A 26100-nucleotide genomic window follows, 5' to 3' on the forward strand; every position below is an offset into this window, starting at 1 on the left:
CTTTGTAGGATATCCATAAGAATTGTTTTACAGGGCTTTACCTTTAGGCACTGACCTTGTTATTTTTCTTCTTCTTTATTTCCCCTCTTTAGACTTACCTGTTTTTCTTCACTTACAATCAACATTTAATCTTTTTAGGGTTTTTATCCTAGAAGTTGTTGAGACCATTTTGTGTCTTTTTTGGTCATTTTTTTTTGTTTTCTTTTTTAGTTATTTTTGACAGTATTACTGTAGTGGATAACTTTGTTTACTCTGAGAGGGTTGGTGACTTAAAATGCCCCTTTGAAACCGATTTAGACCCACATCTTTGGTCCTCCAGCTATTGCAGAAAAAAACATGCATTGTATGATATTAAGCTTTCATTCTTGAGTCATGCTTCAGATTTGCAGGGGTTTTTTTGTCGCTCACCAAATGTCAGCCATTTTCCAAGATTCATCATCAGGACAATTTGCTTACTTTTTCTCCCTGGTTTCCTGTTGGAGCAATAATAACTAAGAGAAATAGTAAGAGCATGCAGAGAGTTTGGTTTACCTTTTTTTTTCATCTCTTTTCATTATGTGTAGTCTATTAAAATAAAGGCTATTTGGGTTTTAAAGCAAATTTAAGCAATAAGTTTTTATCACCCTTAACTTGAATTTCCCCTCTGGGGAAAAATAAAGTTTTTGGAATTGAATCAAATTCAGTATCAGATCCTCGCCAATGCCATTGGATACTCGTCAACTCCGTCTAATACTTGTCAACTCCTTCAGATACTCGTCAGCTCTCTCAGATACTCGTCAACTCTGTCAGGTAATTGCAACTCTGTCACTTTTACCTGTCAGACACTCGTCAACTCCGTCACTCTTCATCTCTCTCAGATACTCGTCAACTCTCTCAGATACCAGTCAATTCCGTCAGATACTTGTCAACTCTGTCAGATACTCATCAACTCTATAAATACTTGTCAACTCCTTCAGATAGTAGTCAACTCCGTCAGATACTCATCAACTCTATAAATACTTGTAAACTCCTTCAGATGCTTGTCAACTCCGTCAGATAGTCGTCAACTCCGTCAGATACTCATCAACTCTATCAGATACTTGTCATCTCCGTCTAATACTTGTGATCTCTGTCAGATACTCATCAACTTCGTCCAATACTCATCAACTCCGTCACTTTTATCTGTCAGATACTCATCAACTCCGTCACTCTTTATCTCTCTCAGATACTTGTCAACTCTCTCAGATACTCTTCATCTCTGTCAGATACTCATAAACTCTATCAGATACTTGTCCACTCCGTGAGATGTTTGTCAACTCTGTCAGATACTTGTCAACTCTGTCAGATACTCGTCAACTCCATCTAATACTTGTCATCTCTGTCAGATATTGTCAACTCTCTCAGATACTAGTCAACTCTCTCAGATACTCTTCATCTCTGTCAGATATTGTCAACTCTCTCAGATACTTGTCATCTCTGTCCAGTTCTCGCCAACTCTGTCAGATACATGTCAACTCCATCTAATACCTGTCAACTCTCTGATACTCTTCATCTCTGTCAGGTACTCGTCAGCTCTCTCAGATACTTGTCATCTCCGTCAGATACTCGTCAACTATGCCAGATACTCATCAACTTCATATCATACTCTTCAACTCCGTCACTTTTATCCGTCAGATGCTCATCAACTATGCCAGATATTCATCAACTCCATCGCTTTTATCTGTCAGATACTTGTCAACTCCATCAGATACTTGTCATCTCTGTCAGATACTCATCAACTTCATCTCATACTCGTCAACTCTGTCACTTTTATCTGTCAGATACTTGTCAACTCCATCACTCTTCATCTCTGTCAGACACTCGTCAACTCTTTCAGATACTAGTCAACTCTGTCAGATACTTGTCAACTTCAAGAGATACTTGTCATCTCTGTCAGATACCCATCAACTCCGTCTAATACTTGTCAACTCCATCTAATACTTGTAAACTCCTTCAGATACTTCTCAACTCCGTCAGATAATCGTCATCTCCATCTAATCCTTGTCAACTCCATCAGATACTCGTCAAATCTAATACTTGTCAACTCCTTCCAATACTTGTCAACTCCATCAGATACTTGTCAACTCCATCAGATACTTGTCAACTCCATCAGATACTTGTCAACTCTGTCTAATACTTGTCAACTCCTTCTAATACTTGTCAACTCTGTCAGATACTTGTCAGCTCTCTCAGATACTCTTCATCTCTGTCAGATTCTTGTCATCTCCATCCAATTCTTGTCAACTCTCTCAGATACTTGTCATCTTCGTCAGATACTCGTCAGCTCTCTCAGATACTTGTCAACTCCGTCAGATACTTGTCAACTCTCTCAGATACTCTTCATCTCTGTCAGATACTCGTCAACTCTCTCAGATACTTGTCATCTCCATCAGATACTCGTCAACTATGCCAGATACTCATCAACTTCATCTCATACTCGTCAACTCCATCACTTTTATCTGTCAGATACTCATCAACTCCGTCTAATACTTGTCAACTCCATCTAATACTTGTCAACTCCTTCTAATACTTCTCAACTCCGTCAAAAAATCGTCATCTCCGTCTAATACTTGTCAACTCCTTCTAATACTTGTCAACTCTAATACTTGTCAACTCCTTCCAATATTTGTCAACTCCATCAGATACTTGTCAACTCTGTCTAATACTTGTCAACTCCTTCTAATACTTGTCAACTCCATCAGATACTTGTCAACTCTCTCAGATACTCTTCATCTCTGTCAGATATTGTCAACTCTCTCAGATTCTTGTCATCTCCATCCAATTCTCGTTAACTCTGTCAGATACATGTCAACTCCATCTAATACCTGTCAACTCTCTCAGATACTCTTCATCACTGTCAGATATTGTCAACTCTCTCAGATACTTGTCATCTTCGTCAGATACTCGTCAACTCTCTCAGATACTTGTCAACTCCGTCAGATACTTGTCAACTCTCTCAGATACTCTTCATCTTTGTCAGATATTGTCAACTCTCTCAGATAATTGTCATCTTCGTCAGATACTTGCCAACTCTCTCAGATACTCTTCATCTCTGTCAGATACTCGTCAACTCTCTCAAATTCTTGTCATCACCGTCAGATACTCGTCAACTATGCCAGATACTCATCAACTTCATCTCATACTCGTCAACTCCATCACTTTTATCTGTCAGATACTCATCAACTATGCCAGATATTCATCAACTCTGTCACTTTTATCTGTCAGATACTTGTCAACTCCATTAGATACTTGTCATCTCTGTCAGATACTCGTCTCCTCTTTCAGATACTAGTCAACTCTGTCAGATACTTGTCAACTTCATGAGATACTTGTCATCTCTGTCAAATACCCATCAACTCCGTCTAATACTTGTCAACTCCATCTAATACTTGTCAACTCCTTCTAATACTTCTCAACTCCGTCAAAAAATCGTCATCTCCGTCTAATACTTGTCAACTCCTTCTAATACTTGTCAACTCTAATACTTGTCAACTCCTTCCAATATTTGTCAACTCCATCAGATACTTGTCAACTCTGTCTAATACTTGTCAACTCCTTCTAATACTTGTCAACTCCATCAGATACTTGTCAACTCTCTCAGATACTCTTCATCTCTGTCAGATATTGTCAACTCTCTCAGATTCTTGTCATCTCCATCCAATTCTCGTTAACTCTGTCAGATACATGTCAACTCCATCTAATACCTGTCAACTCTCTCAGATACTCTTCATCACTGTCAGATATTGTCAACTCTCTCAGATACTTGTCATCTTCGTCAGATACTCGTCAACTCTCTCAGATACTTGTCAACTCCGTCAGATACTTGTCAACTCTCTCAGATACTCTTCATCTTTGTCAGATATTGTCAACTCTCTCAGATACTTGTCATCTTCGTCAGATACTTGCCAACTCTCTCAGATACTCTTCATCTCTGTCAGATACTCGTCAACTCTCTCAAATTCTTGTAATCACCGTCAGATACTCGTCAACTATGCCAGATACTCATCAACTTCATCTCATACTCGTCAACTCCATCACTTTTATCTGTCAGATACTCATCAACTATGCCAGATATTCATCAACTCCATCACTTTTATCGGTCAGATACATGTCAACTCCATCAGATACTTGTCATCTCTGTCAGATACTCATCAACTTCATCTCATACTCGTCAAGTCCGTCACTTTTATCTGTCAGATACCTGTGAACTCTTTCACTCTTCATCTCTCTCAGATACTCGTCAACTCTTTCAGATACTATTCAACTCCGTCAGATAATTGTCAACTCTCTCAGATACTCTTCATCTCTCTCAGATACTTGTCATCTCCGTCGTCCCTCGTCAACTATGCAAGATACTCATCAGCTTCATCTCATACTCGTCAACTCCATCACTTTTATCTGTCAGATACTCATCAACTATGCCAGATATTCATCAACTCTGTCACTTTTATCTGTCAGATACTTGTCAACTCCATTAGATACTTGTCATCTCTGTCAGATACTCGTCTACTCTTTCATATACTAGTCAACTCTGTCAGATACTTGTCAACTTCATGAGATACTTGTCATCTCTGTCAGATACCCATCAACTCCGTCTAATACTTGTCAACTCCATCTAATACTTGTCATACTTGTCAACTCCATCAGATACTCGTCAACTCTAATACTTGTCAACTCCTTCCAATACTTGTCAACTCCATCAGATACTTGTCAACTCTGTCTAATTCTTGTCAACTCCTTCTAATACTTGTCAACTCCGTCAGATACTTGTCAACTCTCTCAGATACTCTTCATCTCTGTCAGATATTGTCAACTCTCTCAGATACTTGTCATCTCCATCCAGTTCTCGTCAACTCCATCAGATACTTATCAACTCTGTCTAATACTTGTCAACTCCTTCTAATACTTGTCAACTCCGTCAGATACATGTCATCTCTCTCAGATACTTGTCATCTTCGTCAGATACTCGTCAACTCTCTCAGATACTTGTCAACTCCATCAGATACTTGTCATCTGTGGCAGATACTAAACAACTTCATCTCATACTCGTCAACTCCATCACTTTTATCTTTCAGATACTAGTCAACTCTGTCAGATACTTGTCAACTTCATGAGATACTTGTCATCTCTGTCAGATACCCATCAACTCCATCTAATACTTGTCAACTCCATCAGATACTTGTCAACCCTGTCTAATAATTGTCAACTCCTTCTAATACTTGTCAACTCCATCAGATACTTGTCAACTCTCTCAGATACTCTTCATCTCTGTCAGATATTGTCAGCTCTCTCAGATTCTAGTCATCTCCATCCAATTCTCGTTAACTCTGTCAGATACATGTCAACTCCATCTAATACCTGTCAACTCTCTCAGATACTCTTCATCTCTGTCAGACATTGTCAACTCTCTCAGATACTTGTCAACATGGTGAGATGTTTGTCAACTCTGTCAGATACTTGTCAACTCCAGATACTTGTCAACTCTCTCAGATACTCTTAATCTCTGTCAGATATTGTCAACTCTCTCAGATACTTGTCATCTCCATCAGATACTCATCAACTATGCCAGATACTCATCAACTTCATCTCATACTCATCAACTCCATCACTTTTATCTGTCAGATACTCATCAACTATGCCAGATATTCATCAACTCCATCACTTTTATTTGTCAGATACATGTCAACTCCATCAGATACTTGTCATCTCTGTCAGATACTCATCAACTTCATCTCATACTCGTCAACTCTGTCACTTTTATCTGTCAGATACTTGTCAACTCTGTCACTCTTCATCACTCTCAGATACTCGTCAACTCTTTCAGATACTAGTCAACTCCGTCAGATACTTGTCAACTCTCTCAGATACTCTTCATCTCTGTCAGATATTGTCAACTCTCTCAGATACTTGTCAACTCCATCAGATACTTGTCATCTGTGGCAGATACTAAACAACTTCATCTCATACTCGTCAACTCCATCACTTTTATCTTTCAGATACTAGTCAACTCTGTCAGATACTTGTCAACTTCATGAGATACTTGTCATCTCTGTCAGATACCCATCAACTCCATCTAATACTTGTCAACTCCATCAGATACTTGTCAACCCTGTCTAATAATTGTCAACTCCTTCTAATACTTGTCAACTCCATCAGATACTTGTCAACTTTCTCAGATACTCTTCATCTCTGTCAGATATTGTCAGCTCTCTCAGATTCTAGTCATCTCCATCCAATTCTCGTTAACTCTGTCAGATACATGTCAACTCCATCTAATACCTGTCAACTCTCTCAGATACTCTTCATCTCTGTCAGACATTGTCAACTCTCTCAGATACTTGTCAACACGGTGAGATGTTTGTCAACTCTGTCAGATACTTGTCAACTCCGTCAGATACTTGTCAACTCTCTCAGATACTCTTAATCTCTGTCAGATATTGTCAACTCTCTCAGATACTTGTCATCTCCATCAGATACTCATCAACTATGCCAGATACTCATCAACTTCATCTCATACTCATCAACTCCATCACTTTTATCTGTCAGATACTCATCAACTATGCCAGATATTCATCAACTCCATCACTTTTATTTGTCAGATACATGTCAACTCCATCAGATACTTGTCATCTCTGTCAGATACTCATCAACTTCATCTCATACTCGTCAACTCTGTCACTTTTATCTGTCAGATACTTGTCAACTCTGTCACTCTTCATCACTCTCAGATACTCGTCAACTCTTTCAGATACTAGTCAACTCCGTCAGATACTTGTCAACTCTCTCAGATACTCTTCATCTCTGTCAGATATTGTCAACTCTCTCAGATACTTGTCATCTCCGTCGTCCCTCGTCAACTATGCAAGATACTCATCAGCTTCATCTCATACTCGTCAACTCCATCACTTTTATCTGTCAGATACTCATCAACTATGCCAGATATTCATCAACTCCGTCACTTTTGTCTGTCAGATACTTGTCAATTCCATTAGATACTCGTCATCTCTGTCAGATACTCGTCTACTCTTTCAGATACTAGTCAACTCTGTCAGATACTCGTGAACTTCATGAGATACTTGTCATCTCTGTCAGATACCCATCAACTCCGTCTAATACTTGTCAACTCCATCTAATACTTGTCAACTCCTTCTAATACTTCTCAACTCCGTCAGATAATCGTCATCTCTGTCAGATACTTGTCAACTCCATCAGATACTCGTCAACTCTAATACTTGTCAACTCCTTTCAATACTTGTCAACTCCATCAGATACTTGTCAACTCTGTCTAATACTTGTCAACTCCTTCTAATACTTGTCAACTCCGTCAGATACTTGTCAACTCTCTCAGATACTTGTTATCTCCATCCAATTCTCGTCAACTCTGTCAGATACATGTCAACTCCATCTAATACCTGTCAACTCTCTCAGATACTCTTCATGTCTGTTAGATATTGTCAACTCCATCTAATACTTGTCATCTTCGTCAGATACTCGTCAGCTCTCTCAGATACTTGTCAACTCCGTCAGATACTTGTCAACTCTCTCAGATACTCTTCATCTCTCTCAGATACTCGTCAACTCTCTCAGATACTTGTCATCCCCGTCAGATACTCGTCAACTATGCCAGATACTCATCAACTTCATCTCATACTCGTCAACTCCATCACTTTTATCTGTCAGATACTCATCAACTATACCAGATATTCATCAACTCCATCACTTTTATTTGTCAGATACTTGTCAACTCCATCAGATACTTGTCATCTGTGGCAGATACTCAACAACTTCATCTCATACTCTTCAACTCTGTCACTTTTATCTGTCAGATACTAGTCAACTCCGTCACTCTTTATCTCTCTGATACTCGTCAACTCTTTCAGATACTAGTCAACTCTGTCAGATACTTGTCAACTTCATGAGATACTTGTCATCTCTGTCAGATACCCATCAACTCCGTCTAATACTTGTCAACTCCATCAGATACTCGTCAACTCTAATACTTGTCAACTCCTTCCAATACTTGTCAACTCCATCAGATACTTGTCAACTCTGACTAATAATTGTCAACTCCTTGTAATACTTGTCAACTCCGTCAGATACTTGTCAACTCTCTCCAATACTCTTCATCTCTGTCAGATATTGTCAACTCTCTCAGATACTTGTCATCTCCATCCAATTCTCGTCAACTCTGTCAGATACATGTCAACTCCATCTAATACCTGTCAACTCTCTCAGATACTCTTCATGTCTGTCAGATATTGTCAACTCTCTCAGATACTTGTCAACTCCGTCAGATACTTGTCAACCCTCTCAGATACTCTTCATCTCTGTCAGATACTCGTCAACTGTCTCAGATACTTGTCAACTCCGTCAGATACTTGTCAACCCTCTCAGATACTCTTCATCTCTGTCAGATACTCGTCAACTCTCTCAGATACTTGTCATCTCCGTCAGATACTCGTCAACTATGCCAGATACTCATCAACTTCATCTCATACTCGTCAACTCCATCACTTTTATCTGTCAGATACTCATCAACTATGCCAGATATTCATCAACTCCATCACTTTTATCTGTCAGATACTTGTGAACTCCATCAGATACTTGTCATCTCTGTCAGATACTCATCAACTTCATCTCATACTTGTCAACTCCGTCACTTTTATCTGTCAGATACTTGTCAACTCTGTCACTCTTCATCTCTCTCAGATACTCGTCAACTCTCTCAGATACTAGTCAACTCTGTCAGATACTTGTCAACTTCATGAGATACTTGTCATCTCTGTCAGATACCCATCAACTCCATCTAATACTTGTCAACTCCTCCTAATACTTCTCAACTATGTCAGATAATCGTCATCTCCGTCTAATCCTTGCCAACTCCATCAGATACTCGTCAACTCTAATACTTGTCAACTCCTTCCAATACTTGTCAACTCCATCAGATACTTGTCAACTCTGTCTAATACTTGTCAACTCTCTCAGATACTTGTCAACTCCGTCAGATACTCGTCAACTCTATCAGATACTTGTCAACTTCGTGAGATACTTGTCATCTCCGTCTAATACTTGTCAACTCCGTCTAATACTTGTCAACTCCTTCTTATACTTGTCAACTCCATCAGATACTCGTCATCTCTGTCAGATACTTGTCAAATCCGTAAGATACTCGTCATCTCTGTCAGATACCTGTCAACTCCCTCTAATACTTGTCAAGTCTCTCAGATACTTGTCATCTCCGTCAGATACTTGTAATCTCTGTCAGATACTCGTCAACATTTAATACTTGTCAACTCCATCAGATACTTGTCAACTCCGTCAGCAGAGGTGGACAGTAACCTAGTATTTACTTGAGTAATGTACTTAGGTACATTTTTTCAGTATTTTTTTGGAAACTTATGACTTTCATTCCACTACATTTCAAAGACAAACATTGTACGTTTGACTCCACTACATTTCTAGGAAGCTTGTCGTTACTCATTCCTTTTTGGTTCAGCATTGCTTTGTAGTCAGATGTTGGTGTTTTTCTTTTCTAAAATGCAATTGGCCACACGCTGTGCTCCTCCCAGAAGGGAACCAATCACAGTCACCGCTCACACCTCGAATGGATTTGGAAATAGGCTACGTCATGGGCTTGACATTAACTTTTTTGCTCACTAGCCACAATTTTGATGTTGAAAACTATGAGCTGTATGTCAAATTTGGTACAAAGGGTATGATACAGTATGACACATGTGCTCTACTTCTCCTGTCCTCTGCTCTGTTCTTCTTTAAACTGTATGGTGGAAATGTCTTCATATGTGTGTCTAAAATTAATTAAAATATCTGGTTAAATAATAGATGACATATATTTAGTGCATGAAGCTCACATTTGCAGAACATTAAACAACTGTAATGTCTGTTGTTTAATAACAGGAGCAAAAAAAAGGCACTGTTTAGTTTAATTTCCTTTGACTCCAAAGTGAACGGTTACAGGCTTTTATCCTTCTGCCTCTGTTTCTGACTGCCTCAGTGAACTGCTTTAAAGTTTCAGAGTTTCTCTCGTCCTTTATATCCGTTAATTATCGATATAAGGCAAATCATTATACAAACGTATCAAAGGTATTAATGACATTTAAATTATGTGCGCATTTGCGCAGGTTTCATCATTTAGAATGCCCTCAACAAACAAAGAATATAGATGGAGTATTTACTCAAATAATATTCAGACACATTGCACACCTTGGCTCACACGAGCGAGAAAGACACAGCTGGAGCACACGCTGATGCACCGTGTGTTCGTGTGTGGAGAGAGAGGCGCGTGGAGAGAGAGGCGCTTTAAAGCAGAGAGAAAGTTCAGGTCTGAATTTATCCTCCAACATTCTGAAACTTTTTCCCTAAACAGATGCCTGTCTGTCTAAATTACCAACAGGCCAGCGCAGGTGTGTGTCCGTATATGTATGTGAGTGTCATGTTTATGTGTATCATACAGCATCAAAGCCCTTAGCACTGCGTAAAAACGCACGAATGGATGAAGAGACTAGCCACTTTTCAGTTGTTCTGAGGGAAATTTAAGGCTTGTATGTGCCAGAACGCCTCTCTGTAACAAGCCTAAATCATAAGGACTAACTGACAAGCACTTTCAGAGTGAAGCATAAGTTGTGACACTGATGAATTCCACCCAACATCGTGGCTAGTTAGAGGCACGCTGCTATCCGCCACGGCCAAAATCCACCCGCATTTGGCTAGTTGTAATGTTGGCTAGTAGTGTAAATGTCAAGCCCTGGCTACGTCAATCCTCGCTCTGTGTAGCAAGCTCTCCCGCCTTCATTCAAACAAAACTCTGCAATGGAGATGGCAGAGGAAACTCAAGCTAAAAAAGCTTTTTGGAGCAGAGTGGTAAACGCATGTACTTTTGAATACTCAAGTGTTTTTAAAAGTAACTACTTTAGTACCTTTACTTGTATTTGAGTAAGATTTGACCACGAGTGTCAATACTTTGACTCAAGTACTGGAGTTGAATACTTTGTCCACCACTGTCCGTCAGACACGATTATTTTTCCAAGTATGACTTGAAAAAGCCAAGTCGTCACAGAGGAGCTGCATGTATCTCATGAGCCCAGTGTTGGCTGTTGTTGATTTAAAGCACGTTCAGACAAAGAGCCTCCGCTTTCTGTTGGTTTCCCAGCTCTTCTTCCCATGAGATGCTGTTATAATATCCCGTTTTATAGGTCACTGTTAGAGAGTTTGATGGTAGGTGTCTGTTAGAACTGAGTTTGTTGTCTCTGCTTCCAGGAGTTTGACTTGAACTTTGTGGCGGTGGTTAATGACACGGTGGGAACGATGATGACCTGTAGCTATGAGGACCCCAAATGTGAGGTGGGACTCATTGTAGGTAAGTCTGGTTGCCCTTCAGCTTAACCTCTGGGGGTTATCTTTGCCGATTTGTGGACTCTTTTAAATATACAGGTCTTTTAATGCAAACAAACATTGTGGTGTTTTTTAAAGGCCATTTTCACTCCTGAATTGAAGAATAACTGGCTCTTGTTTTCCTTCCACACATTTTTGTAACACCTCTAGGCACAGGGACCAACGCCTGCTACATGGAGGAAATGCAGAACATCGAGCTGGTGGAGGGTAATCACGGTCGAATGTGTGTCAACGTGGAGTGGGGAGCTTTTGGCGACAATGGCGAACTTGATGACTTTTGCACCCAGTTTGATCACATTGTTGATGAAAGCTCTAACTATCCCGGGAAACAGAGGTAAGGGTGGTAATCTGACATGAAACTGATGTTTTTAGTGTATGAAAAACAACTAAAAATAAGGCTTAGCTCTATCACATAGGCATCAAGGATGGTGACTGTAAGCTTCAATCAAAGACACAGAAATGAGTTTTTAAGTGTCTGTGTAAATATTCAGCCATCTTTGCAGATCCCTCAAAGAGGAGAAGCGCGTATTTATTTGGGCATAATTCCAAACTTTTATACCGCTCATAGTTGTTTAGACTTTCCTCCACTTGAGAGTTTTTCCAACCTTTATGCACAAATGTATGTGTAATGAGCTCAATTCAATTCAAACCTTTGTTCATTCTCAAAAGGACATTTAAGTTTACCTTGTTGAGATTGCAAGTTCATTTAAACCACAGCACAATGAAAAAGGTCTAATCATAGAGAACAAAAGCACATGGTCACAAAAAAGATGAATGGAAATCAAGTAAAACAGCTGCAATGTAACACAATGGCTAGAAATCAGCATCCTAAACACTGCAAGAGAGGGAAGTACTTAAATCTTTAAAGTTTGTTGAAGGACGATCCATTAGCAGAAACATGCTGTTTTACCAAGTTCAGTACAAACTCAGTGGACTAGTGAGTCATGTATCAACAAAGATTCCTCTCCAGCAAGGTTGAGATGAGAGGTGTTGGTTTTCCAATGAAGGCCTTAAAATAGTATAAAGACCAGTTGGTTCAGTGGGTAGAGCAGGCGCCCATATACAGAGGGTGTTGTCTTCAAAGCTCCGGTCGTGGGATAGAATACCGGTCTTGGCGCTGTTTGTTGCGTGTCTTCCCCCTCACGTCTTTCCCGATATTTTCTGTCTCTCCTCAGCTGTCCTGTCCAAATAAAGTCAACAAGGCCCAATAATAATGTTAAAAAAACCGACTGTTTGTTGTGCCTCTCTTCAAGGGAAGGCCAACCAACCTTATTATTCAGGAAACAATGCTGAATGCTGTATCCATCACCAGTTGCATATCTAAGGTAGGGTCAACCGATTATAGGCCTGACTAATTATTGATGCCGATATTTGGCATTTGGCCAGTTATTGGTATCGGCATTTTATTCTCCCAATAATCAATAAAGGTAATTAATAAGAAGGTGCACTTCTTTCATTCCACTGCAAAGTGTGTCTTCCCCTCTGGCTTTATTTTCTTTCTCCACAGTCTCAACATCCACTATATTGCAAAAAGTAGTTGTTCACCTGCCTTGACTCACATCCTGGCTCTCAGTCTCCGTTCTGATTCATCCCAAAGGTGTTCTATCAGGTTGAGGTCAGGACTCTGTGCAGGCCAGTCAAGTTCATCCACACCAAACTCTCTCATCCATGTCTTTATGGGCCTTGGTTTGTGCACTGGTGCACAGTCATGTTGGAACATGAAGGGGCCATCCCAAAACTGTTGGAGCATGGAAGTTGGGAGCATGGAATTGTCCAAAATCTCTTGGTATGCTGAAGCATTCAGAGTTCCTGAATGTGACCTACCACTTTGTGGCTGAGTTGCTGTCGTTCCCAATGGCTTCCGCTTTGTTATAATACCACTGACAGTTGACTGTGGAATATTTAGGAGCCAGGAAATTTCACCACTGGACTCGTTGCTCAGGTGGCATCCTATCACAGTACCACGCTGGAATTCACTGAGCTCCTGAGAGCGACCCATTCTTTCACAAATTTTTGTAGAAACAGTCTGCATGCTTAGGTGCTTGATTTTATACACTTGTGGCCATGGAAGTGATTGGAACACCTGATTTCAATCATTTGGATGGGTGAGTGAAACTTTTGGCAATATAGTGTATGTCCTTTATACAGCACAGCATTGAAGTATCAGGAATCCTAGGAGGAAATGTCATGCTGTCTGTGAGGAAACTGAAAACTTGGGTGTCATTGGACCTTCCAGCAGGACAATGATCCCAAGCATTCCTCAAAATCCACGAAGGCTTGATTTGCAGAAGAAGTTCTGGAAGATTCTACAATGGCCATCACTGTCACCTGACTTGAACCCCATAGAAAATCTCTGGTGAGATTTGGAGAAGGAGGTTGCAGCATGCTGACCCAAGAATTTGAATGAACTGGAGGCCATTGCACATGAGGAATGGGCTACGATTCCTCAGCTGGTGTCTGGCTATACATCTGGTTTGCAGCAGGTCATAGAAGCAAAAGACTGCTCTACTAGGTACTAAAGATGCTTGCCATGAAGGGGTTGAATAATTTTGAGACTGGAGATGTCATAAGAAGCTTCATTTTCAGTTGAATTTTGGGAAACCACTTGAAGCATTCGTTGTGTTTAGCTATTTCAGTTCCTTTATTTTATTTGTTCAAAGCAAAAAGGAGAAAATCTGTACATCTTCACAATAAACCTGATTTGCAAGAGGGGTTGAAAAATTTTGATTGAAACTGTACTTTCAAGGCTCATCTTATTGTAAGGAAAGATCTGGCAAACCTGCAGGGAGTAACTTTATTAGAGCATCATCATTTTGGTCCAGCATGTTCTGTTGGGAGAAGATCAGTGTCTGATGGACTTGTAACTTCAGCAGTGAAACAAAACAGACCCTTTTTTTTCTTTTACTTTAGGCACCACAGGCCATGGTCAATAATGTTCAGTCAAATACTAAAAAGTCAAAATAAACTTTTTCTCAACAGTAACATTCTGGTTAACATAAGTAAAGTTTCAACTTATGAAAGATTTATAAGCAAAGTTTGTCCATCTCATGCGCTCCATTTTGGTTTAGTGGTGTTATGCCAAGTGCTTATCTGATGCAAGATCGAAAAAGAAGCTTCATATTGTCATGGGATTAAAACCAAGGAGCAGATCAGAGGTATTACTGTTGAGAACATTGATATTATGTCAACAAAAAGAGACAGTGGGAGTTTTTCAACGTTCTGAAGGCACATAACCCAAGAGTAAACAAACATAGAACTGAAAACACGATCTGACACATTTCATATTGAAGAGGAATCAATGTACTGTTTCACTGGTGGAGTTATTGCCTGTGGCTCTACAGCTACAGGCTGCCCATCACTGCAAAAATCTCCTCAGATCAGCCCCGTAGGGACAGGATGATGTTGCTTTTAATCAAAACACAGTTGGCTGTGTGAATCCTCTCTCTGCAGAGATAAAGATTGTTCCTGAGCTGCAGCATAGTTTTATTTGTAAGTACACAATAAGCTGCTTTTAACTGTGTAAAATTAATGCTAGAAATGTTTTGTGAACACAAATTATTTGTGAATTATGTATACATTATATAAAGTATTCAAATTGCAACAAATCCTTGGCCTGCAGCTTTCCAAACAAAAACATAGTTTTCAAAATAATAAGAGCAACTAGTATCGATCCAACTCAATTCTGCTTTAATCAAACCCTCTGGTAAAATATTAAAATTAAACTAGGCATGCTCAAAAAATTCCAATGCAATAAACACTTTCCAAAAGTTTGAATTTATCGTTTGAAGAATGGTTCCTCTCTCAGTATGTGCTCATTTAATACAAGCGTAGGCGGCTGTGCTTCAGCACCATGTCAGAGCGGTCAGACGGGCTCCAGCTGACTTTCACACACTCTCAGAGGAACTGGTGCCAATTTAAAGTTTTGAAGGAAACTACTTTTTGTTTAATTTCAGGAGGGACAAGCTGCAAATACAAGTTTCATGCACAAAATAAGGAAAGCAGGCAGACATTTAAACTGACTTATAGCTGACATGCACCTTTAATTTGTTTATTTACCACATTTCTTTCCATACACAAAATATTGATGAAAGTAGTGTATAATTCTAGTTCTCTGATATCATGCAGGCTTTTCTGCAGGCCAAGCTTTTCTGGTTTGACTTTGTTTTGTTTTTTAAAAGCAGAAAGAAGAGATGCTGATTTTTTTTTCCAGCCTTTAATTGAATCTACAGTGCATTCAGAAAGTATTCAGACCGCCTTCACTTTTTTCTTTTTTCTTTTGTTGCATCCTGAGTTGAAAAAAACAAAACAAACAACATTTTATTCCCACTTGTGTACAGTCAATATCCCATCATGACAAAGTGAAAACTGAATTTTGGACATGTTTGCAGATTTATAAAAAATAAGAAATTGTGATAAATGCATACATCCATTCATTTTCTATACTGCTTATCCCGTTTGGGTTTGTGAGAGGGCCGAAGCCTATCCCCATTGGGCGAGAAGCGGGTACACCCTAGATTGGTCAACAGTCAATCACAGGGCTGACATATAGGGACGGACAACCAGACATGCTCACATTCACAACTCCGACCCATTTTAGAGTCACCAATTAACCTAAGGAGCATGTCTTTGGTGGTGGGAGGAAGCAGGAGTACATGGAGAGAACCCAGGCATGCATGGGGAGAACATGCAAACTCCACACAGAGAGGCCCTGCCTGGGAGTCGAACCAGGGACCTTCTTGCTGTGAGGCAACAGCGCTAACCCCTGCAGCCTGTGATAAATGCGATATTTTTCATTTTGAATGAATAGTAAAAATGTCCGAAATTCTGTTTCCACTTTGTGTACTGTGTACTGAGTGTAGGTTAAGTGTAAAAAAACACTTTTTCAGGTTTTTCTAACAAAAATACTGTGTGCGCGCTTGGCCTGCCCACAACCCCCCCCCCCCAAGTAACAGAATAACTCATTGCCTCATCCCCTCTCTCTCTCCACCTTTCAGAAAATGTGTGCTGAAACAAGCCATTCTAAGGGGAGTTAGCACCACCCCCAGGTTTGGTTGGCCCTCCCCACTTGGAAGAAAGTTCCACGCTCATCTCCTGATCCTCCTCTCAGCTGCCAGCTTAGATGCTGGATAGCTCAGACTTGGGCTGGGAGATTGATAGTTCAAATCTCAGTCAGTTCTTTAATTTTGGATAAAAGCATTCTAAAGTCAGGAGTGCCACATCCATTTCCTGAGAGGGGTGTGGTCAGGGGCGGAGTCAGACAGATCAGTAACGTTTAAAGCCAAAGACAGAAACAGCTCGTTCTGAGAAGGGCTGAAACAGGGGGCGTTTTAGACGTAAAAAAGTCCAATACAAGAGTGTTTTTTCAGCAACAAACTTCACAGGCATGTTTTGGGGACCTCTGAGACTGATAAAAACTTGTCTTAAAATGGTAAAATATGTCCCCTTTCATGAGAATAAACATATCTCCTTTGCTGCAGGCTGTAGTATACTTTCTGACTTCACTGTGTGCCAGCATGAATAAATGCAGAACACATTTATTTGGTCTCTTAGCTTACATTTCTTAAAATAATAAGTTGGAACCTTTCTTTTATTTGAGTTATAAATTTAAATGTGTTTTGTTTATACAGTCTACTCAGTTTGAAAGTTAAGTTCCCGTACAGGTATAAATCATTATTCTACAGAAGCAACAGCCTTTTTGATAAATGTAGTGTTTCAGTAATCCACTCGTGTGTGTTCTTTCTTTGAGGTATGAGAAGATGATCAGTGGCATGTACCTGGGGGAGATAGTGAGGAATGTGCTAATAGACTACACTGCCAAGGGCTTGCTGTTCAAAGGCAAACTGTCTGAGCGGCTCAAGACCAGAGGGATCTTTGAGACAAAGTTCCTGTCACAGATTGAAAGGTGAGTGACAGACTGTTCTTGTGACAGTGTCTCCTGAATTAACCCCTGTTAACTCTCTGATACATGTGCTGAAGGAAAGAAGAGGGCAGGCGACCTGTCTACCAGGAAACATGTCACCTTTGAATTAAGAGGGCTGGGGTGCAGGTGGCATAGTGGATAGGTTGCATCCACTGTATTGAGGTTATAGTCCTTCAAACAAGTAGCCTAGGTTCCAATCTGACCTGTTCTGTCACTGATTTTCTTTCCTTTGTAGTAGTAGTCATGTGATGCTACTTACTAATGAGCTCCTGTCTTAAGTGTGCACGTCAACTTAGACATACTCTCAGCACATGCTCACCTTGGTTTTCTTTGGAAGTAGCTCTCCATTGTTAGCTGCTGGGATTCTTACTGTGCTTTGGGGAGCAGGGCTTTTCTCTGGTTCTTCTGGTGGCCTGGTCTGGCCCTGTCACTCATCACTGTACAGGCATTTTAGTGGTTATCGTGCACAATGTTATTTTAACATTCAGTTCTAACAACTAACAAAAGTACTGTGCCTTTCCACCTGAATGGCTTGTGTATAATAATTGGATTTTTCTTCTACCAAATTTAGTTGGAAACTTGTTTTAAATGTGACAGTAAATTTGATCAATTTAACTTGGTCCAAATGCTCAGCCTGCTGTGTATGTTACTAAAAGTGGCAAATGTTTTTTGCATGTCTCTCTGATCCTAAAGGGACCGTCTGGCGATGCGACAGGTCCGCTCCATTCTGCAGCATCTGGGCCTCACCAGCTCCACATGTGATGACAGCGTGCTGGTGAAGGAGGTGTGTAGTGTGGTCGCCCGCCGTGCGGCTCAGCTCTGCGGTGCCGGATTGGCAGCTGTGGTCGAAAAGATCAGAGAAAACCGGAACCTGAATCAGCTCTCTGTGACTGTGGGAGTGGATGGCACCCTTTACAAAACACACCCTCAGTAAGGAAAAGTCTTCTTTTTTTTTTTTGCTGTTTTACTGGTGGTTTCCAAAGCTTTGCTGAACACTTGTACTCCAAAATTTGACTTAAGAGATCTCCATTTTTGATTAAAGCAGAATAAACTGAATTTGAACAGTGAAGAGAAAAAACTACAGAGACATTAGATACTAAAAACCCAGCGAGACATGGGCCATATTTCAAGTTGAAAAACACACTTGATATAAGACACAGCTAACATTAGCATTCAGCCACATCCTTTCTTAAATTAACATTTTAGAATCATGGATAGGATGGAACAGGCATGTTTCAGATATTAATGCCTTTTTTTGAACACATTTATACAAGCCTGAAAAGAAAAAAATCCCAATTTCCAAACAAGGTTGGGATAAACATGAACAACAAATCAGATGTTGAAACTGAGACATTTTACCATTTCATGAAAAATAATAGCTCATTAATGGCAGCAACACATCTCAAAAATGTAGGGACAGGACAATAAAAGGCTGGAAAAGTAAGTGGTACTAATGAAAACAAAGATGGGCAGAAGTTCACCAATCTGTGAAAAACTGTCTCAGAAAAATGTTCCTCAAAATGAAATTGTAAAGACTTTGAATATCCCATCATCTACAGTCCATCCACGATATCATCAAAATATTCAGAGAATCTGGAGAAATCTCTGCACAAGGGACAAGGCTGAAGGTCAATATTTGATGCTTATAAGCTGCATTAAAAACAGGCATGCTTCTGTACTGCAAATCACTGCATAGGCAGGAACACTACTAGAAATCATTGCGTGGCAACAAAGTTCACCATGCTATCCTAAAATGTCATTTAAAGCTGGGTCATGCAAAGAAGAAGCCATTTGTGAATACGATCCGGAAATACTTCCATCTACTCTGGGCCAAGGCTTGTTTAAAATGGACTGAGGCAAAATGGAAAACTGTTCTGTGGTCAGATTGACCAAAATTATAATTTTTTTCTCTTTTTATTTTATGGGGTTGCATTACTGCCTATGGCATCGGCAGCCTACACAGATGGAAAGGCACTATCAATGCTGAAAAGTAGAAAGAGGTTTTAGAGAAGCATATGCTCCCATTCTGCTCTTTCAGGGAAGGCCTTGCAGTATTTAGCAAGACAATAACAACCCACATACACATCCAACACAACAGCATGGCTTCATAGTAGTAGAGTCTGGGTCCAGTGTTAATTTCGTCAACTAAAACTATGATTAAAAATGTTCATCGACAGCCTTTTTTTCCATGACAAAAACTAGACTAAGACTAATAAAAATAGCTCTCTTCCCTGTTTCTATCCAAGTCTATCCACTGTCCTCTGTCTAATAAAGACACGAAAAGGCCCAAAAAAAAAAAAAGAAATTACTAAAATGTGACCAAAACTAAAATGCATTTCATTTGAAGACTACAACTCAGACTAAAATTAAAATCAGCTGCCAAAATTAACACTGTCCAGGTCCTGAACTGGCCTGCCTACAGTCCAGACTTTCACCAGTAGAGTTGGAGCATTTTAAAACAACAGCTCTGACAAAGAATCCAGGACCGTTTAGCAGCTAGGATCCTACATCTGAAAAAATGGGACAACATTCCTCTTTCAAAACTCAAGCAACTGGTCTCCTCACTCCCTAGATGTTTACAGACTGTTGTTAAAAGAAGAGAGAATGCTCCCTACTTTCCATAAAATTCAAAATGAGCTAATATATTTCAGGAAATGAATCTATGATGAGCAAAAAAGCTAATGTCAAGCCCTGGATCTACAGTATATATTCATAAACACTAGTGATCATGAGGTGTCATAGCAACACATTTGTGAACCATGTTTGATTTCACAGTAAGAAATCACATTTTAGTGAAAAGTTATTTTGAGTAATTTTAGGTTCTTTACTCAACAGCATTGCACTAGCATTAATCTCTTCTTCTGTGTGTTTGTGTGTGTGTATGTGGGGCTCTACGGCCAGCTCCAACCTGCGGACACACACAGAGGAGAGGAGACGACATGTTGAGGGAGAGCAGGAGGAGGAACATATTTATGAATAAACTTTACAAGTAAACTTGCATATCTTGCAGTCTGAGTCATGATTCGTGCCTGACGATGTTATAAGTAATGTTTAGTCTTTATGACCTGCCCTTTAGTTACAACTATTAACTAAATGGATGTTTTGTATCTGCAGCTGCCAATGACTCACACCACTTGTCTGTTCAGACGTAGGCGCTTAAAGTCAGCAATCAGCAGCAGCAGCACACCCACTCTGTTCAAGGGTCAAACCTGTGGCCACAGTGTTAATGAGCACTGGTTAGAGTTAAACGCACTTTTGGCTCTGGTATTACATAGGGCATTGATCATCAGCTGCGGCCCGACGGCCAAATCAGGGCCTCCAAAGCTCCCTGTCCGGCCCCCAGAAGATCATTAAATTCATGAAAAGAGGAAAAGAAGATGTTCTGGTTTTAGAAGTATCTTGCAAAAATGGCCAGAGTAAGTGATGAAAAGGGGTTAGAGTAGCAAAATGGGTTGTGAAGTGCCACAAAGGGGCAAAAATGTGCAGGAAAGAGGTTAAAATATGGCAAAAATTGGTAAATGCAGAAAAAAGGGGCAGAAAGTATAAAAAATAAGATATTAGTGGCAAAAATGGTGCAAGAAAGTAATCAAAAGGGGTTAAAAGTGGCAAAAATGGATATAAGAGTGGAACAGAGGGGAAAAGCGGTTTAAACGTGGTTAGAGAATGGAAAAATTGTTTTAAGAGGCAAAAAGTATCAAAAATGGGTTAAAAGTGACAAGAATAAAGCAACACTAGCCTGGCAAAGTAGTAAAAGGGGTTAAAGAGTGGCTCACAGTAACAGTAATTGGCAGGAAAGTTGCAAACATGGGTTTAAGAGTGGCAAAATGGGTGAAAAGTGGCAAAAATTGTTTTAGAGGAGGGAAAAATTCAATCTTGGGGATTTTCAGGGGCCCAGACGATTCTGTGGGCTGGCCTGTCTCTTTGTGGCCTGCTGCATTATAGATAATAGGGATAGATCTCACTGGTTATACCTAAAAAATTCCTGCGTTTTGAAAAGAATTACAAATACTAATACAATAGTATGCTAATCAGACCAAAATAATTATTTCATTTTTGTTTATTTGAAAGTCCGGCCCCCAGAGTCTCTGTCAAGACTAAATCAGGCCCTTGTGCAAATGTAGTTGATGACCCCTAACCTAGGGTTTTCTGCTCCTTAAGGAAAAAAACCCAGGCTCAAAGACCTCTTTTGGGCTTTAGTGCCTTTTGTTAGTAGGACAGTGGATATAATCAAAAATAGGGATGAGGGAGTTGGGGAGAGACATGCAGGAAAGGGCCACCAACCCACATACATGGGGTGTGCCTTTCACCACTGGGCCATCTGAGCCCCATAACCGTGGACATGAACATGTTAACTTTGGTACTAAAGCGTTTGGTGTTGCTCCTTTTTCTTATCCTGCCCTTTCTGATCACTTAGAGCAGTGCTTCCCATCCTGTTTTCCCTACTTGTTTCTAAGAAAATCAAAGCCCCTCAACCAAGGGACCCACATGGAAAAATACACATCAATGTTAAGTGTTTTTATTGACAAACTCTCAACATAATAGGCCTTCAAACGCTTGTTCCTGACAAGAAAACCAATGTTTAAACTACCCATCATTACAGTGGTGTATTAGGGCCACTCTGGAAAAAAGAAATAATAAAGAGGTTCCATTTTTCAAGGAAAAAATACTTTTCAAACCTGACAGTTTTAAAGAAGAAGTCATTAATTCACAAGAAGAAACTGATTTTTCTTTTTACTTTAAATTTGATAAATGTGCGTGAGCCAGGACTAGATTAAAAAAGTTCACCACTGTTTTCAGTTTGGTTTCTTGTGAATTTTTGACTTTACACAGTTCACATGGATTTAAGAGATAAAACACTTCATTAATCCCTTTTCTTCCTCTTTCTTTCTGAAGTTTCTCCAGCATCATACAGGAGACTCTGCAAGAGCTGGCACCACAGTGTCAGGTGACTTTCCTCAAGTCCGAGGATGGAAGTGGGAAGGGGGCAGCACTGATCACAGCCGTGGCCTGCAGGATCAAAAACGGAGGGCAGATCTGAATCGTGACTCCGGTTGTGGACAGGAGGAGCTTCTAGGACTGACTTTCTGCACCAGGTCATCAAAGAAAGTCCCACATACTTTGACCTGAGTTTAGATCTTTGGTACTGAAGTTTTCAATCAACTTATTTTGTGTGAGGGGATACATATACATTTTTGAATATGAATCTTTCCCCAGGTGATTGCGTGTAACTACAGTAATGATTTAGTGTGAAAAGAGCTGCACCTTCTAAACAATCCGACTGTTACAATTGATTATTACACCCCTGTTTCTGGCACCTTTGAACTCCAGTTTATCCTCCTAGCTGGGAATTTTTTCTCAGTAGTTCTTATAATTTGAGTTGAATTAACGTTTCCAGACAGAAGAAATAGAAATAGAGAAATATTTTTATACAGGAACTATTTAACAGGTAAAACATCACAGTGTGCCTAAGAATAAGAAAAAAGGACATTTTAAGGGACTTGGCAACAACAAATACAACTTGAAAAAATTGAATGTAGCAATGAAATAAAGCACTCCTATTTGACTTTTTGAAGTCTTTAGAAACTTAGTTTTTTTTTTTATAATACTCTTAAGCCAGAGATATACCTGCTGTTTAACCTCATGTATGGACCTGGCTGCGTCATGAGCATTCATATTTGCCCATACATGACACATAGGATTCCTCTCGAGGGTACACGAGAGAGTTCATACCTGATAGGTGAGATGTAAGCTACAAATATGGCAACCCTCAATGAGGTTATTACAATGCTACTTCTGAAACCAGAACAAACATAATAAACATCAGTTATCAATATTTACATTAGATCAGCTCAGGCAACTGATGACTTGTGGTCAGACCAGACTGTCTACATTCAACATCGTCCTCTGTGCACAGATGTAACTGACATGGTGTTTTGATTTACTGAGTGCCTGTGTTAACTGGTGACTTTAAGCCAATTTGTTTGTATAGCGGCAATTCATAACAGAAGCTATCTCGAGCTTTACAGGGCAGGTCTAGACCGTACTCGCTGTGGCCCATAGTGGACCAGTGTTAATTACCACTAGCACAGGACTAGAAGTATTTAGCCCCGTTACAGTTGCGACTTAAACCTTCCCTAACTACACGCCAAGACTGTCAAGCTGATCAGACTCATGTTGCTCTCTGCTGAAGCAGAACTGGAGTTGGAAAGAACTAGAAGGAGAGGCAGGGGTGGGAAGAGCAGGAAGGGAGAGGGACAAGAGAAACAACAAAACAACAAATGAAAGACAAATTCATGGCAGTTGTGACTATAAATGTACAGTGATTAACAAATTTATTAGACCATCCTAACCCTAACCAAAGTAAGGTTTATGCCACAGCTGTCCTAAATTAACAGCATTGGTAACTAGAAAGGCTGTCTGAGGCGGCAGACCCATGCCTAAGCAGCGCCACCGAGGAACTCACGCTCTCATTGATTACTATGGTGTTCAAAATTTGAAGTCAGAGAAAAAACCGAATGGGTGCGCGGATCATCACCAAAATCGAATCGATTCTCCCCTGTCACTATCCCAATATTCCCTGAAAGTTTGGTGAGGATCCAACTTTCCGTTCTCGAGTTATCTTGTACACATACAAACAAAAAAAACCAAAGATACGGAACCCTTTACGTGGGTAATTACCAAAATCATTTTTTATGTTTCTGCAATGGTTAATACACCAATATGTAGAAGCTCTTCAACCCAAATGATATTTTTGAATTTCTAAAATATAATTCATATTGTTATCCATAAATTTTCAAATTTACTGATTTACAAAAAACTGAAAAAATAGTAAAGCACATTAATATTTCTTGATTGATATGTCAAATTATAGTTATTGCATTCCTGAAGAGAAAAATTAGTTTTAGTGCTTGAATGTTATGCTTGATTCATTTCTGACTTCTCAGAGAAGCCCAGTGAGCCGGCTCAAATTTGGGTGAATTCAGCTTAAAATCCCTCATTCCTGTTCAACATGGTAAAACGTGCAGAGCTCACTGAAAATGAAGAGTCTGCATTAAAGCACTTCATGATGCTGGATGGTATCTGAGACAAATATGACAGGTGGTCTAATAAATTTAAGCACTGTATCTCCCATTTTGTTGCGAAATGCTCTAACTGTATTGATGATGGTGCATCTCAATAAATTAGAATATCATCATAAAAGCTGATTTATTTCAGGAATTCATATGCATGGGCATTTTGAATGGCCAGCTTAAATGTGCCTTTATATGCGTACATGTAAACAGCAAGTATATCTCCAGCCTTAGTTGGCATTATGAACCAAAATATGAGACAAGATTCCTGTTAATAGTTTCTTCTAACTTTCACGGTTACAGTTGTTAACTTTTAGCTCTTTTTGACTTGAAATTTGAATATTCTATAGACTAGAATAAAACATAATAGTGCCATTGAAAGTGCTTCTTTCAGTAAGTATTTTCCATCATCTGCCATAGAAAAGATAGCCTTACTAGAATGACAGTGACTAACACATACTGGAACTACATACAATTCACACAGTATGTTAATGAATGCAGCCCAGGTCAAAAGCCTGTTGCCAGCTTTATCTCCTATTAAACTATAAGGTCTTATGAGAACCTGCTTATCTTTGGGAACCAATGATGTAAAATCAAGCATGTAAACAAAACAATGGGGCCTTCATTTGCTTACCTAAAGGGTAAAAAAAAGCCCCAGCAGTATGAATTAAAGGCCAAGGATTAGTAGCACTCCTGAGGGCTTATCAGGAAATAAGAAGGGGCTAGAATCTGTTTTTCTTTCCTGTTTTATTTGCCTTGTTTTTGTATTTATTTATTATTTCATTTGGATTATTTAATTAAGGTTGTATTCAGAAAATTAAACAAGTGGGCCTCTGACTGAAGACATCATAAGAATATCTAGCTACTGATTTAGAGCACAGTTATTTATAACTGCATTTTCTTGACATGTTTATGCAAGCCACACATCCTCATTTAAAATCACTTCTCTATTGAGTTGTTCACAAACAATATATTGATTTTCTTTACCGTACCAATTCAGCTACTACAACAATCAGAATATGGATCTTCTTTTGTTCCCTAGCTGAAATGAGCCTTTTGTGTCTTTCAACTGCATATCACTTGTTTATAGAAAACATGTTGTATTCCTGCTTTTACCTTAAAATACATGTTAATTACTCAATCTGCTGTGACAATAATCAGCTGACAGTGCTGCTGTCTGAATAGTCATCAAATAAAAACATCGACAATGAATTTGTTCTTGACTATTATTGACTGTCGCTCACTCTCTGTTATTCCAATGGACTCAAAAGATAACCTGAGTAAATACAAAACATCATTTTTAAATGATGACTTTATTTTTTTAGGGAAAAATGCCATCCAAACCAACCTGTGAAAAGGCATTACCCCCTAAAACTAAGAACTGGTTGTTCCATCCATGGCGGCAACAACTGCAAGCAAGCATTTGTGATAACTGACAATGAGTTACACTGTGGAAGAATTTTGGCCCACTCTTGTTTGAAGAATTTTTTTTAATCAGCCACACTGGGAGGCTGTCAAGCATGAACGACCTGTTTAAGGTCATGCCACAGCATCGCAATCAGATTTAAGTCCAGAATTTTACTTGGTCACTCCAAAACCTTCATTTAGGTTTTTTTAGTCCATTTTCTGGTGGACTTGCTGGTATTTTTCAGATCCTTTGTCCTGCTCCATAACCCAAGTGTG

At 39.6% G+C, this 26100-nt stretch overlaps 1 protein-coding gene across 2 annotated transcripts in view; it reads left to right on the forward strand.

The window, feature by feature from the left end:
- The window catches only part of hk2 (hexokinase 2), an 85824-nt gene extending 61840 nt beyond the window's left edge, over positions 1-23984 (forward strand). For both annotated transcript variants that reach the window (XM_041788479.1, XM_041788480.1), the window contains 5 exons: positions 11293-11392; positions 11578-11761; positions 17174-17329; positions 18041-18277; positions 22241-23984. In XM_041788479.1, coding sequence (XP_041644413.1) covers positions 11293-11392; positions 11578-11761; positions 17174-17329; positions 18041-18277; positions 22241-22385 — 822 coding nt within the window. In that variant the 3' untranslated portion in view covers positions 22386-23984. The remainder of the gene's footprint in view (positions 1-11292; positions 11393-11577; positions 11762-17173; positions 17330-18040; positions 18278-22240) is intronic.
- The last annotated feature ends 2116 nt before the right edge of the window (positions 23985-26100 follow it).

The sequence above is a fragment of the Cheilinus undulatus genome, linkage group 5 (genome assembly GCF_018320785.1).
Source record: "Cheilinus undulatus linkage group 5, ASM1832078v1, whole genome shotgun sequence".
NCBI classification, from domain to species: Eukaryota; Metazoa; Chordata; class Actinopteri; order Labriformes; family Labridae; genus Cheilinus; species Cheilinus undulatus.